Here is a 15,210-nt window from a genome sequence, read left to right as displayed (position 1 = left end):
CTCAACCATATAATGTAAATCACAATTTGTAATTGTTCTAAATTTCTAATTGCTCTTATTTGTTCTTGTTCGCTTCTGCCATCTAACCTATTATGATCTAAAAGTTCTTGTTTAATCAAAGTAACAAAATGTGTTTTAGCTACCTGATGCTATTCTAGATTTTGAACATTCCATGCTTTAAAATAATAAAAAACTAAACCATCTAAAGTATGCTCAAAGTAGTCTAACATATTTTGTGAATTACTAAAATCTAACATTAATGTTGCATATATGCAATCTTTCTTCTATCTCTCAATCGTTCTTTCCCAATTTTGTGGATCTACATTATCTAAATTTAATATATGGGAATTGTTATTGACACTCCAAAAATCTCATTCTACACTCCAAACTTTCTATATTTGGAAAGAAAAATACACTTGTGAGGAGTGTAGAATGAGATTTTTGGAGTGCCAATAACACTTCCCTAATATATTTCCTGCTATATTAATTTATTCTAGTCCTTTCAAATATGAAATCCTATTTTTTTCTAGGTGGCTTTATCATAGTTTCTTCAACAAAATCTACTCTTGGTTGTTCATGATATTGTTCATTTGTTTGTCTCAAAAATTGTTGATCAGTTCTACCTACATATCTTGGATTTTGATTTTCTACTCCTGACGTATTCCTTTCTTCTGCTGGATTACATTCTGCTTTGAACTCTAATAAATTATTATATTCTTTTGATCCTAAAATATGTTCTACTCCTATCTCTAAGATTATTTTTTTCACCTCTTCATCTGAAATTCTATGTAGTCCTAAATCATATGTCTTATATTTTTTTAAATATTGTTCTTCATCTAAATAATCAATATATCTATAAACAACAATATGATCAAAATTTTGGTCAACTAAATTAATATCTAAATTATTAAAAGCCATATGAATACTCTCATTTTCGATCTCACTCTCATCCTCTTCTATATTTTCTTGTGCTTCCTCTTCATTTGGGTTAATATCTTCTGCTCTAACTACTTCTTTTCCTTTTCTTTTAAAGAGTTCCATTTTCTATTATCAAAAGGATTTATCTTATGTCTTCTAATATTATTATTTGCACTTAAAGTTAAATTTTCTAATTTTTCTAGCAAAGATGGTGGATGTGACATCCCACATCACCCAGGGGAGTGATCCTTAAATGTACATTCCTATCCCTACCTAGCATGAGGCCTTTTGGGAGCTCACTAGCTTCGGGTTCCGTTGGAACTCCGAAGTTAAGCGAGTGTCGCGCGAGAGCAATCCCATGATGGGTGGCCCACTGGGAAGTTGCTTGTGAGTTCCCAAAAACAAAACCGTGAGGGAATGGTATGCCCAAAGCGGACAATATCGTGCTACGGTGGTGAAGCGGGCCCGGGAAGTGGTTCCGCCCGGGCCGGGATGTGACAATTGGTATCAAAGCCTAACCCTGGTCACATGTGTGCCGACGAGGACGTCGGGCCCCTAAGGGGGGTGGATTGTGACATCCCACATCGCCCAGGGGAGTGATCCTTAAATGTATATTCCTATCCCTACCTAGCACGAGGCCTTTTAGGAGCTCATTGGCTTCGGGTTCCGTTGGAACTCCGAAGTTAAGCGAGTGTCGCGCGAGAGCAATCCCATGATGGGTGACCCACTGGAAAGTTGCTCGTGAGTTCCCAAAAACAAAACTGTGAGGGAATGGTAAGCCCAAAGCGGACAATACCGTGCTACAGTGGTGAAGCGGGCCTGAGAAGTGATCTGCCCCGGGCCGGGATGTGACGGTGGAAGTGATGAAGATGCGTTATGTAAAACTTGGTTTATTTTTGCTATTTATTCTTCAACTTGGTCTAATTTTTCAGCCGAACTTAAAACTAAATGAATAATTAAATTATTTTGCCTAACGGGAATATTACTACTAGTTACTTGTGTTGAAAAATCTGTTAAACCTACTGATTCTTTATCTAACTTACTAATTTTTTTTCAAAGCTTGGATGTATTTTCTGCTAGTTCTAGAATTGGTTATTAAAATAATAATCTATCTATTTTATTATGCAACTTATCTACTTGTTCACTCAACTCTTTTTGCACTAGTTGAATTTTTTGAACTTCTAATTTTAATTATTCAACTATTTCTAATGATTTGAGTTCTACTTACTTAGGCTTACTATCTATGAGGTTAATAAGCTCTTTTATCTCTCTTTTGCTAGGAAACGTTTGAATATTTTTATTATTATCTTCTAACTGAGATGTAATATAATCTAAATTTTGTCTGATTGTTTTTATGGAATTTTTCTGAAAATGCTCTAACAACCGGTTTAACAAATGATTATGCTTATTATTTTCTAATTTTATATTTTCTGCTTGACTAATAATAAGATCTACAATACTGTTGGCTTGTGGATTTTCTTCACTATGCAAAATATGATTATGCTTTCTCAATGGAAAATAACAAACTAAACTATTTTGGTCTAAGGTTATTTTTCTTTCTTGTGGTTCACTAATTTCTAAATTAAAATAATCTATCATAAACTACAGTCTACCTTTTTCTAAAGTTACGGCTAACTGATCTTAGAAACTCTATTTCTTCTCCTAGTGTCTCTAAAGTTTGATTTGTTGCTCTTTTTGCTTCTAAAATTTTATGTTGTACTTCTGTGTTATTATATTTATTAATAAATGAAGGATGTTCAAGATAACCAAGATAAAACTTCTGCTTCTTCAAGGTCATGCTAATTCTTTTGGATATATATGCTAATCTTCTCTGTATGCTAGTTATAGTTGGGTTATCTTCACTTTATGTTATTTATAGTTGGGTTCCTAGACACCCAATAAATGTCTGGTAGTTATGGTTAACAAGGTCTACAAAGGCAATGATATATGTTGTTCATACAAAATTAGACAAATGTGATATCAGTTGTGTTAATGACTTCCGTCCTCAAGGTACTTTACTATTATAATTATACTATTAAAATGTTAAACTTGGTTCTGATACCAAATTCGTACAGCAAACCCGGTTAAATAGTTGGATGACCATTATAACAACTAGACATAAAACCTTGCACATGGAACTCGACATGTTTCAGCATGACGACCACTCACAATGCAGGTATAAGGCCTTAACGGCTGAACTCAGAGGTACGAAGAACTCAGAGGCACCTTGGTTAGTGTCCAGTTTTTGTATGGTAAGCATTCAACTATAACAGAGTGCTCGAACAAAGCATGATCGTCAGTTTAACAGGTAATAATATAACTACAATAGTGTTTCTCTATTTTAGACTAGAATTCTATTTAAACAAACACACTAAAGAAAGAAAAGAATACTTACTTAAGACTTGGAGATTACTTGAATATATATACTTGAACTTTTATTGATATATAGAATGTTTACAAAGAAGCGTTTACAAAGGATGCTAGGAAGGTTTCGGATGCTTTAGTGTATGAGGATTAAAGTATGGTGTGTCTGGTTTTGAGGGGTTTAGATGTTGAGGTGTTTTCCGTGTGTTGTTTTCGTGTGTTCTGCATGGGAGGAAAAACTCCTTTACATAAAAAACCTAATTCCTAAAAGACAAAATAACTTTTCAACTATTTATAATTTTTTTGAATAGTGACAGTACATTGTTGCTGAAAGCTGTTAGCATTGTTTCTGAAAGCTGTTTGACTTGTCTTTGCTTTAATGAAGGTCATGTGAATCCATGTTGGCTTGGCTACTGCAATGTTTGCCACCTTCTCTTTTGCATTCAAATGTTATATGAAAGTGACAATCATTCTTTCTCTTCTTTTGGACGTATTCTTTAATGAAGACCACGTGAACTTTGCTGAATACTGGGCTATTTTTGCATAGATATTTGAAGGGTAGCATTGGCATTTTTGAAAACTTTTGTCCTGACGATTAAAAGGAAACTTTTTTGGATGTTTCCATTCGTTTTCCCTTAAAACAACATACCAAAAGCATTTTAGAATTGTTTTGTATCAATAAAATGAACAATAGTTTTGCAAGACGATACCAAACACTCTTATTTTCTTCTATACAAAGCAATTTTGAAGAGGAGTGTCTAAATGCAGAACCTAATGTAACCCAATATTTTAGAAGACTACAAAAGTGAATTTCTACCGGCTATAAGGGCTCATTTGGTGGGTTGGAAGAAATGGGCTTTGGGATTAGATTGTCAAAGATTAATTACGTCTTGTAGGACAGAATTTGTAATTGTATATATGCAGAAGTTAGATAACTCACTATTTTGTTGATTTATAACTCATCTTATCCAATCATGTCCTTTCACATTTTGACACAACAAATAACATATTACATTTAATTCCATTTTAATTACTCACAACTTATCCCAACAGGCCAACCAAATAGGTCTTAAAGGCCTCGTTGGTGGGTTGGGTGAGATTGGACCTTAGAGATATGTTTGTGTTGGCGATTTATAGACAAAATTTGTAACTCGTGTATAAAAATAGGCTATCTAACCTCCTAATGTGAATCTATAACTTATCTTGTTCAACCATATTCATTCATATTTTGACACAACAAACAAGAAGCTGAACTCATTACAACGTGTCCCAACCTACCAAACATGCCCTAAATGTAGGGTGAGTCCTACCCAGCCATTAAGAACAACATTTTACAACGAGTAGTTAACAAAAATTAAAAACAAAACTTGAAAATCAGAATGCAAAATGTAAATAATTGGGTTGTTTAAACTAAATTGTCCATCCATGACCACAATCCAAAGCCAAAAACTTGAAATTGTCTACAACAAAACCTCAACTGAAATTCTGATCATATCATTCATAGCTGAAAATTACTCTACTGAGTATGAACATACAATGATTAACTGCTCACACACACAGAGACACTACGGTGAGTGCTTAGAAGACCACTCGAAACTGCGGCGCGTCTGAGCCACTAGCTGGGAGGATCTCCCAGCGGCAGGGCTCCAGGTCTTCGGAGACCGGACAGTACCCGGCGAGAGTGACCTTATCGGCCGAAGCCGCGACTGATCCGAACTCGAAGACAGTGATGTTGGCAGCGGCGGGGGGTCGAGGCACCTCAACGGCGCCGTTCATGCCGGGAGCAGGCTCGGCCGGTTTCGGATCCGGGCTGGTCTTGGTTTGGGGTTTAGACTCATCCCCTTTCCACCACGAGAGCAGACCCATCGCTCCCCCTTGGACTTTGACGCTGCTGCTCGTCTTGTTGTGAATCGTGAGGTAAAATGGAGTTTCTGATGCCTTGCTTGGGAACGTTGGCGGCATATCCATCCACATAGGTAGGTTTTGTAAGAACAAGGGGAATATTATTGGGCTTGAAAATGCATGAAATTACGGAAATGCCATTGGCCATTTAAGGACTGGTTTGGTATTTCCATGCTTGAAAAAAAATGCTGCTGTGCAGCGAGAATAAGCTGAAAATTACTTTACGTTTTCAGCTTTTTTCACAAAACAATGTGAAAATAAGCTATTTTAAGTATTTACCAAATATCATTTTAAGCTCAATTTTTTTATTTTTTATTTTATTTTTTTTATACCTACTTTTTTATAAAAGCAAAATTAGAGAGTTTGTTGATACTGCAGGTGCAGGTAAGCATTTGATTGTAATCCGATTTTGTGCATTTCTCTACATATTAGAATTGCATGGAATCATTGTTATAAACTGATATGGATTCAGTAATTTGTGAAAACTAATGAATTGGGTTTTGTTCTATCTAGATAGTTATTATTTTTGGGTAAATTTGATGTTAGTTTCAATCAGGATTAACAAACCATGAATGAAGACCAACGTTCACTCCTCCTTAGCTCCTCATCTCGCTTCCCGCCTCCACAAGGTCCACATTTCTCTCTCTCGCATTTTTCCTTTCCTCTCAACGGAATTCGGTTTCTGGTTTGTTAATTTTGAGATGTTGACACCAGGTGTGAAACTATCGTATGGAATGGCTGGCAGAGCTGACGCCTCAATGCTCCAATCCACAGTTTACAGGGTGGGAATTTTGGCTGCTCTAAGGGCCCTCAAGACCCAATCAGTGATCGGCCTGATGATCACAGCATCTCACAACAAAGTATCTGATAATGGAGTCAAAGTTGCTGACCCGAGTGGTGGAATGCTTTCTCAAGACTGGGAGCCATTCGCAAATACCTTCGCCAATGCTACTGATCCCCAACAGCTTGTTCATGTTTGTTTTTCTTTTTCTATATAGCCTTTCTGTGTGTGCGCGCTCACTCCTTTATTTTCTTCTTGTGAATTTGTGTACAAGGCTGATTGAATTCTTGAACAGTTGATAGCTGAGTTTGTTGAAAATGAAAAAATCACACTCGATGGAGCAAAATTCGTGGAGATATTGTTGGCAAGAGATACAAGACCCAGTGGAGAATCTCTGGTTGAGGCTGCTAAACATGTATCTTCTCTTTTACCATTGCTTACCATGCAGTTTCTAAGTTGTTTTACGCTCCTCATTTCCTAGCATTTGTTCCTTTAAAGGGAATCGGTTCAATTATTGGAGCGGTTGCCCATGATTGGGAATTTTAACTACTCCAAAACTACACTGGATGGTTCGTGCTAGAAATAAGGGTTTGAAAGTATCAGGCAACGATTACTTCACACAGCTTTCAAGCTCGTTTAGGTTAGTTGGAGCTAGAGTTTTGTGTAATGAGTTAGTTTGATCTTTAAAAAAATTCATTGTTGTTTGAATGCCTTCATTAAGTGTTTTGTGTGGCTGGTTATGTTAGGTCCCACATCGTCAAGGGGAGTGGATCTTGTAAGCCTTATATGTATATTCTCATCTCTACCTAGCACGAGGCCTTTTGGGAGCTCATTGGCTTCGGGTTCCGTAGGAACTCTGAAGTTAAGCGAGTTCGCGCAAGAGCAGTCCTAGGATGGGTGATCCACTGGGAAGTTCTCGTGTGAGTTCCCAGAAACAAAACCGTGAGGGCGTAGTCGGGGCCTAAAGCGGACAATATCGTGCTACGGTGGAGTCGAGCTTGAGATGTGGTGGGGGCCCGGGCCGGGATGTGATAATTTGGTATCAGAGCCAATCCTTGGCCGAAGGTGTGCCGACGAGGACATTGGGCCCCTAAGGGGGTGGATTGTTACATCCCACATCGCCAAGGGGAGTGGATCATGTAAGCCTTATATGTATATTCCCATCTCTACCTAGCACGAGGCCTTTTGGGAGCTCACTGGCTTCGGGTTCCGTAGGAACTCTGAAGTTAAGTGAGTTCGCACAAGAGCAATCCCAGGATGGGTGACCCATTGGGAAGTTCTCGTGTGAGTTCCCATAAACAAACCCATGAGGGCGTGGTCGGGGCCCAAAACGGACAATAACGTGCTACGGTGGAGTCGAGCCCGGGATGTGGTGGGGCCTGGACCGGGATGTGACAGGTTAGGTGCTTGGTAGATTTGATTCCTAGTGGAACTCATCCCAGTGATGTGGATGACAAGTTGGTTGTGGATGGGGCAAATGGTGTTGGTGGAGAAAAACTTGAACTTTTGAAGACGATGTTGACTGGTTTGGTTATTGAGATTTGGAACTCCGGAAAAGAAGGAGCTGGTGTACCGAATGAAGGAGTTGGTGCTGATTATGTGCAGAAAGAGAAGGTCGTTCCTTGTAGTTTTCGTTCACAGGATGTTGGGATAAGGTCAGTTATCCGTGGATTGTGAAATGAATTTTGATTATCAGTTACTTAAGTAACTTGCTTGAAATGCTTGCATCTTAGAGATATTGCTGGAGAATGACTGATGATTGCATTATCCTGACAAATTCTGTTGTGTACATATGGATGCAAGTACATATACTACGTTAATGAGATTATGGGATAGATGGGAGAAACCCTGAATTTTGGTGGCTTGTTGATTTGTTATTATTATCGTATGCTTTATTGCAACACGTTGGAAAACATTAGTAAAGTTTGTCGTACTAGCATACTACTATTGGAAAACTTGAATTTCGATCTGATTTAACAACTTGTTAGATTGCTTACAATGGATGCATATTTTCATTGATGCAAACGTTTGTTGGCTACGATACAAGTTTGGTTTTCTTTTAAATATTTTTTACCCCAAAAGTAGTTTGGTACCAAAGGATGCCAGTGTGCAATATCCAACCATCGTTTCGGGGTTTCAAACTACTTAAATTTTCTATTTGGTCAATTAGTAATGCTTGACTACTGATCTAAAGTGTTACATTAGATGTCAGAGGCAAGGACTAACTGTATGGATGGTTCTAGCTTTTCAGGTGTGCTAGTTTGGATGGTGATGCTGATCGGCTTGTATATTTTATTGTGCCATCTGGAAGTAGTAATAAGATTGAACTCGACAATGGGGACAAGATTTTATCTTTGTTTGCTATATTCATCAAGGAGCAGCTAAGTATCTTGAGTAAGGAAATAGATGTTAATGGAAATAATGATTATCAATGTCGCCTTGGTATTGTACAAACAGCTTATGCAAATGGAGCATCCATGGATTATCTCAAACAGTTAGGCCTAGAAGTCACTTGTACTCCTACAGGAGTGAAATACCTTCATGAGAAAGCTGCTGAGTATGATATCGGGATTTACTTTGAAGCAAATGGTCATGGCACCATCTTGTTCTCAGAACATTACTTACGCTGGTTAGAGACCAGGACTACCGAGCTTTCAGATGTAGCTAATGGTTAAAGCAATCTTTATCCACTACATTAGTGCTGACATGGTTGTCCATTACCTATCTAAATGAAGAACATGATCGTTTCTTTTCAGGTTTAGAACAACATAAGGCAGCTTTGAGAATCTTGGCTGTTAGTGAATTAATTAACCAGGCTGTTGGGGACGCATTGAGCGAGGTACTTTTGGTTGAGGCCATTCTAAAACATATGGGATGGTCGATACAGAGGTGGAATGAGTTTTATCAGGATCTACCCAGTAGGCAGCTTAAGGCAAGTTTCCTTGGTCATCTGTCTATCTTATGGACAATTTATTGTCTTTATGGTTGTTTTCTTTTTGGGCTTTCATGTTATCTGTTTTAAAAATTAATTGAGTTTCCTCCATATTCTTGTTGGACGCAACGTGCCCAGAAACTAATTCTTCTGCTTCACAATTATCAGGTCAAGGTTATGGACAGAACTGCTGTTGTTACAGAAAATGCAGAAACTGTGGCTGTGACAACCCCTGGCATTCAAGAAGCCATTGATGCTGGTAAGTATATTTCTCCTTTTATTTTGCATACAGTTCAATCCTTTGCTTTGCACGATATCCGTGTTGATTATTGGTCAGCACCGTTAAGTTGATTAGCAGTATTTGTTTGTTGCACAAGAAAATTTGCCATTTTTCCTAATTTTACTGGTATATACAATTTACAAACAAATTTTTGAGGATTTTCCCTGTTGATTGCAGTTAAATACCCTAGAGGCCGATGTTTTATACGACCATCAGGAACAGAAGATGTTATACGCGTATATGCAGAGGCATCCACACAGAATGCAGCAGACAGCTTGGCAAACTCTGTAGCAGAACTAGTAGACCGGTTTCTTGGGTTTGGAAGCTCCTAGTGATCAACTTCCTTTTTCAAACCAAAACTGACCGAATTATTATATTGATGAGGATTTATGTTGACTTACAGATTTTTTGTTATTCTTGTTGTCACTACGGTGGATTGAACGCGTAAATGTAGAGAACGGTGTCTTCCCTAGCTTGTATGATTCTTAGACATGTAATATAAGGCGCAGACTAAAATCCAGAAGTGCGAAAACATTGAATGTGTCCTATAATTTGTTTTCTTTTTACATTGTTTCTTACTGATGCATGTTCCCAGTTCACAAGTCGCAAAAATTGGTTGTTGATATGTGTAGATTCTTGTTCTTCAGTTTTGCCTACGATTTGTTTCATCTTTATTAGCAAACTTGAGAGTTCTTGTTCACTATACATGCACAATAATCTCCCGGAAAAAAAGTTTGTCCTGTCAACTAAGGAAATGCATTAGCAAAATGTATGAAAACAAATAGTTTGTAACTTGTAACACAAGACATTCTCAATTTATATTTCACTAATAATGTGCCTCAACAAATTCAAGAATCCGCAAGCACCACGAACACAATGTTTTTGAATCTGGGTAAATTACTTGTCTATAAAACTAGAGTCGCAGCAGAAGTAGCCATGCAGTATGATGAAAGGAGAGTGTTGCATTTAGCCGCGACACTCCCAGAAGAAAAATAAAACATGGTAAATGTCCATCCAGCATCTGCTTGAACGATATTCTCACACGCCTCTGCGAAATATAAAATCACAAATCAACACACACAGAAGAGGTAAATAAAGAAAAATACTTCAGGAAAGGCGTCATAGAAGATAGAATTCACATACAGTACAAGATAAATTCAAGGAAGAAACAAGTGTAAAAATTAAAACTATAAAACCTTCCTTGTCTGCATTACAAAAAACTTAGAAATCTAGCGAAACACTATAACCTGCTTCCCAATTAAAATTATACGGCTCTGGTTTATTTTTCTTACCAACCAAACAGAAAGTTCAGAATATAATGACACAACACTTTCCCCTTTCCCCACCATTGGTAAAGGTAAAACCAAACAGATGGTTCGGTAATGTTTCTGTTAGACCCTGTTCAAACCTTAACTCATATTTTTTTTTTTGATGGAAAAATAAAACTTCATTAAAGAGGGAAGCCCCTCACACAGCCGGAGCCATTACAATCAAATAACAGGGCTATGTTTGCTTCGACAGGAAGACAAACATCCTATATACAAAGATTATTCGTTTTCAGCCCAATAGACGCCATAGTGTCTGCAACAAAATTCGCCCCCCTAAAAACATGCCCCCACTTGATATCCTGGAAGAAAGAGGCACACCACCTGATATCTTCAATGATAGACCTCAAATTTCACAGCGTATCGCAAGCACCACGAACAGCATCAATGATAAGTTTTGTGTCACCCTCCACACACACATGCGTCAGGTTTCTCCTCCTAGCCCAGATTAATGTCTGACGCAGAGCCATGGGCTCAACAACATTGATGGCAGAAGACCCCAACCTCATAGCACCAGTGAGAATAGGTTTACTGCTCCAGTTCCTGATAATGAAACCTTCCGCCGCCAAGGGGTTTGACACTGAACCATCGAAATTTATTTTTAACATATGGGTACGATGGATGGTTCCATTTGATCACATTATCATCACTTGTTACCTGCACATTTTCCCAGCTCTTCACATTATCCTTGAAATACTCATTAACCATAGCCATAGCTCGGATAAAAGCTTTGGTATGGACATGCTTTTCATTCCTGCAAATGCATCCATTTCTACCATTCCAAATTTGCCAGCAAATAGAAATAGCTTTGCTTAAATTGCTTACAACATTCGAATTTTTGTGAGAGAGGTTCACAAGCCAATCATTTATCTTGAGGTTGATATCAAAATTTGATAAAGACATATCAGTGGCACAACTCTAAACCTGCTTAGCATACTGGCAGTGGAGGAACAGATGATCAATATCTTCCTCTTGGCTGTTGCACATGGGACACTGAGTATTTATATTAGGAATGAACTTGCTTAGCTTCCTTCTCGTTTGAAGTTTACCTTTGATGAGACTCCATGCAAATAACTTTAGTTTGGGAGGCAAGACTTGCTTCCACACTCTATTTATAAGGTTTTGAAACGAGGAATGGCCAAGATCCTACATTTGAAGCCAAGTTGCAGATTTTATAAAGAACTTACTATTATTAGACAACTTCATCCTTGGAAGAATGAATAGGAAGAGGAATATTACATATTTTATTTGCTGTATAGGTGTCTATTACTTGATTTAACCTATTGGTATCCCAGTGCCCGTCAACAATAAAATCAGCAACCTTGATCCCCCTATTGAATTTGATGTCTTTGATTTTCTAGGATGAGATGAAAGAGACGGTGAGGAAAAACCGAGTTGTGAGTCCAGAACATGATGTCCTTGCCATCACCCACCACCCACCTCATACCCTTACTGATAATGTCTCTGGACCCTTGGATTCCTTTCAAGGCAAACGAGTGGTTTTGCTTAGTTTTGGTCTCTAGAAACCCATCATATCTAAGGTATTTTCTTTTGGCTATATTACCCCACCATTATCCTTATCAAAAAGCACTTTCCAACCTAATTTAGCAAGACAAGCCTTATTGAAACGGTCTAGGTTCCTGATACCTAAGCCACCCGCACTCTTTGGTCTACAAATTTCCTTCCAACTCGCAGGATTACATTTATGACTATTGCCCCAAAAAAACTGTCTACAATCCCTGTTTAATTTGCTTATTAACTTATAAGGGCATTTAAAACAAGACATAATATGATTAGCCATACCTAAAAGGTTTGATTGGACAAGAGTGAGTCTTCCTGCCTTTGAAAGGGTGTTGGCCTTCCAACCAGCAAGTTTTTGTTTGAATCTCCTGATTAGCTCGTTCCCATTTAAAGGGTCATTCCAAAACACAATGTTGTGTATATCGAGATATTTTCCAATGGTGGGCTTATGCTGGCTTTGAAGAATGTTAACAATTTCACTTTGTAGCTAGTTAGTTGTATTAGAGGAAAAGTATAAAGAAGACTTGCTGAAGTTTATTTGTTGACCCGAAGCACTTGCAAAACAATTTAGAACTTCTAAAACCTTCTTGGCACCTCTTGGAGATGCTATGGCAAAGATAAGGCAGTCTTTTGCAAAAACAAGATTAGAGACTTTGTAGCCAAATAGGGAAGTGAGCAGGCCAATATGGGATTTTGAGGTATACGCTAACACATTCAACTTCCTAATCAAGGGTTCTATGCAAATGATGAAAATATAGGGGGATAATGGGTCCCCTTGCCTGATACCTTTACTTGCATTGAAATAGCCATGAGACTCACCATTAATGTTAATGGAAAAAGAAGTTGAAGATATACATTCCATAACTAGGTTAATCCATTTAGTACAAAACCCAAACCTTTCCAACACACATTTAATATAGTCCCAGTTTAAGAGATCATATGCTTTCTCCAAATCTAGCTTGATAGCTAGCTCCCCGATTTTACCTTTTTTTCCTGTTAAAAGTTGAGCACAATTCATGAGCAATAAGGATATTATCTTGTATTGACCTACCTGGAGCAAAGGCACATTGGTTGGGCAAAATACACTCCTTCAGAAGGGGCCTTAACCTGGTGATCATTACTTTCGTTATAATCTTGTAGCTAACATTACAGAGGCTGATTGGGCGATAATTATTGATTGTTTATGGATTCTCCACTTTTGGGATTAGGGCAATGTTGGTAGACCTGGCAATTTCTTACACGACCCGACACGTAAACGACACGAAAATAACGTGTTTCGGGTCAACACGATAACTAATCGAGCCATTATCGAGTCACACAATAATAACCCATTAATAATGGGTCCTTAACAGGTTTACACGAGAGTGACAAACAGATAACTTGTTTCGACACGATAAGAAAATAGTTATTTTGATGATTTTAATTTTTTAAACTACTAAACAAACTTAATATAAAATACAATAGATATAATGAATAGGTATATATTGTTTATTAATTATTATTCTATATAAATTTTAAAATTAAATTTTTATTTATTTATTTATTTTTATAGTATATTAGAGACAAAGATTGAGATTAAAAATCATAAAACACATTAAAAATAAAAATATCAAGTAATTTAAAAATACCAAACACATTAAACAAATTATAATAATTAATTTACATGTGCGAAAAATATGAAAAAATATGCCAACGCTCGTAGTCGCATCCTCTACACTTTGAGGATGGGTATATGATTGTTTGAATTTTTTAAAACCATACAAACTCTCATGAATGGTATTTTTAAGGGAGTTCAAAATAAACAAAATTCATAATCATTAATGTGTAAGGCTGAAAGATGTGAAAGCATAATAAACGTTCATAATTACATCATCAATGCTTAGACGTGGTTACCTGGTCGTTTAAAATTTTAAAACCCTCCAAATCTCATGAACAATGTTTTTTATTTGAGTGAAAAATTAGTAAACTTAATAATAATTATTGTAGAAGTGTGAAAAATGTAGTCACTCGAAGCTTTACAACTTTCATGAAGGGGTCAACTTCAAAATTTAGTATGTGTACACGAATTTAGTATTATGTTTTACATTTTTTTTGGGTCAAATTATGTTTTTCAGTTTCATTTTTATTAATTTAAAATATATTTTTCTTAATGGGGTAACGGGTCGGGTCATATTACATGATAATATTAACGGGTTGATTTCGGGTCGGCTCACATTACTCGTTTACTTTAACGGGTATTACACGACACGACCCATTAAGTTATCGAGTATGACATGAAAATGACACAAACACAAGAAATACGACACGAATGCCAGGTCTCAATGTTGGTATGGTTGATTAACTTTAGGCTTGTGTTATTTACAAAAAAGTCTTTCACCATATTGCACACTGAAGGCCCTACCTCCTCCCAGCATTCCTGTAAGAAACTCGCATGGATAACATCTGGCCCTGGGGCTTTAAGAGCTTCAATGCTTTTAACAGCATTCCAAATCTCGTTACTTGAAGGAGCCTTCTTTAACATGGTATTATGATCAAGTTGTTGTGCTCAACATTGGGAGGGGTTGGATCGATTGGTGAATCTCATTTTGAATTCCTGCATAAAAACTTGCTCCAGGGCCTCACCTTTATACCACCAAATGCCATTGCCATCTCTGATTTTATTAATTTCGTTTTGCTTTCTTCTGATTGTAGCACAAAGTTGGAAAAATCTTGTATTTTTATCACCATGCTTTAAGACTTTGTTTTTTGCGCCCACATCACTTCCTCCTCCTTAAGAACTTGAGCAAGCCTTTCATTAATTTGAGCCTTTAGGTGAACTTTTTCATTGAAATTGTTTAAAGAGTTAGCATTATAGTTGAAAGATATAAGTTTCTTCTGGACACAGTTCAGCTCCTTCAAAATTTTATCTTTTTTCTCCCTAATTGACCTAAATACTGCACGATTCCAATGTTTAACAAGAAACGCGAAAGTACCTAAGCAACCCCTAAAATGATCAAGAGGGGGAAGTCCCTCACTGCATTTCCAAGCCCCCTTAACAATCTGTTTAAACTCAGGGTGAAGATTCCACATGGCTTCAAATTTGAAGCACTTTCTCCTTCGACTAACTTGAGAACCAACAGTGTCAATAAACACAGGACTGTGGTTAGACCCCAAGATAGGACAGTTGTGAAGAATGTAACTTGGTGCA

At 37.3% G+C, this 15,210-nt stretch overlaps 1 protein-coding gene and 1 pseudogene across 2 annotated transcripts; one reads left to right on the top strand and one right to left on the bottom strand.

Annotated features, from left to right (window-relative positions):
• Window positions 1-4,662: 4,662 nt before the first annotated feature.
• LOC137732109 (uncharacterized) lies at window positions 4,663-5,265 on the bottom strand. The gene has a single exon (XM_068471401.2). It carries the CDS (start codon window positions 5,254-5,256, stop codon window positions 4,861-4,863), a length of 396 nt encoding a protein of 131 aa, XP_068327502.2. The 5' UTR covers window positions 5,257-5,265; the 3' UTR covers window positions 4,663-4,860.
• Window positions 5,266-5,670: 405 nt separating this feature from the next.
• Window positions 5,671-9,711, top strand: LOC137732889 (phosphoacetylglucosamine mutase-like; annotated as a pseudogene). Its single transcript, XR_015957452.1, has 9 exons — window positions 5,671-5,813; window positions 5,899-6,158; window positions 6,261-6,380; window positions 6,464-6,605; window positions 7,369-7,620; window positions 8,217-8,635; window positions 8,722-8,897; window positions 9,066-9,156; window positions 9,355-9,711. The product of XR_015957452.1 is annotated as a phosphoacetylglucosamine mutase-like (transcript).
• Window positions 9,712-15,210: the final 5,499 nt, after the last annotated feature.

Source organism: Pyrus communis, chromosome 16, assembly GCF_041283825.1.
Source record: "Pyrus communis isolate YQ-2024b chromosome 16, ASM4128382v1, whole genome shotgun sequence".
Taxonomy (NCBI): Eukaryota; Viridiplantae; Streptophyta; class Magnoliopsida; order Rosales; family Rosaceae; genus Pyrus; species Pyrus communis.
This window is presented reverse-complemented; position numbering and strand designations above follow the sequence as displayed.

What these genes read in the sequence shown, in the direction of transcription:
- LOC137732109 (XM_068471401.2), bottom strand. Translation starts at nt 5,256, where the DNA reads ATGTGGATGGATATGCCGCCAACGTTCCCAAGCAAGGCATCAGAAACT.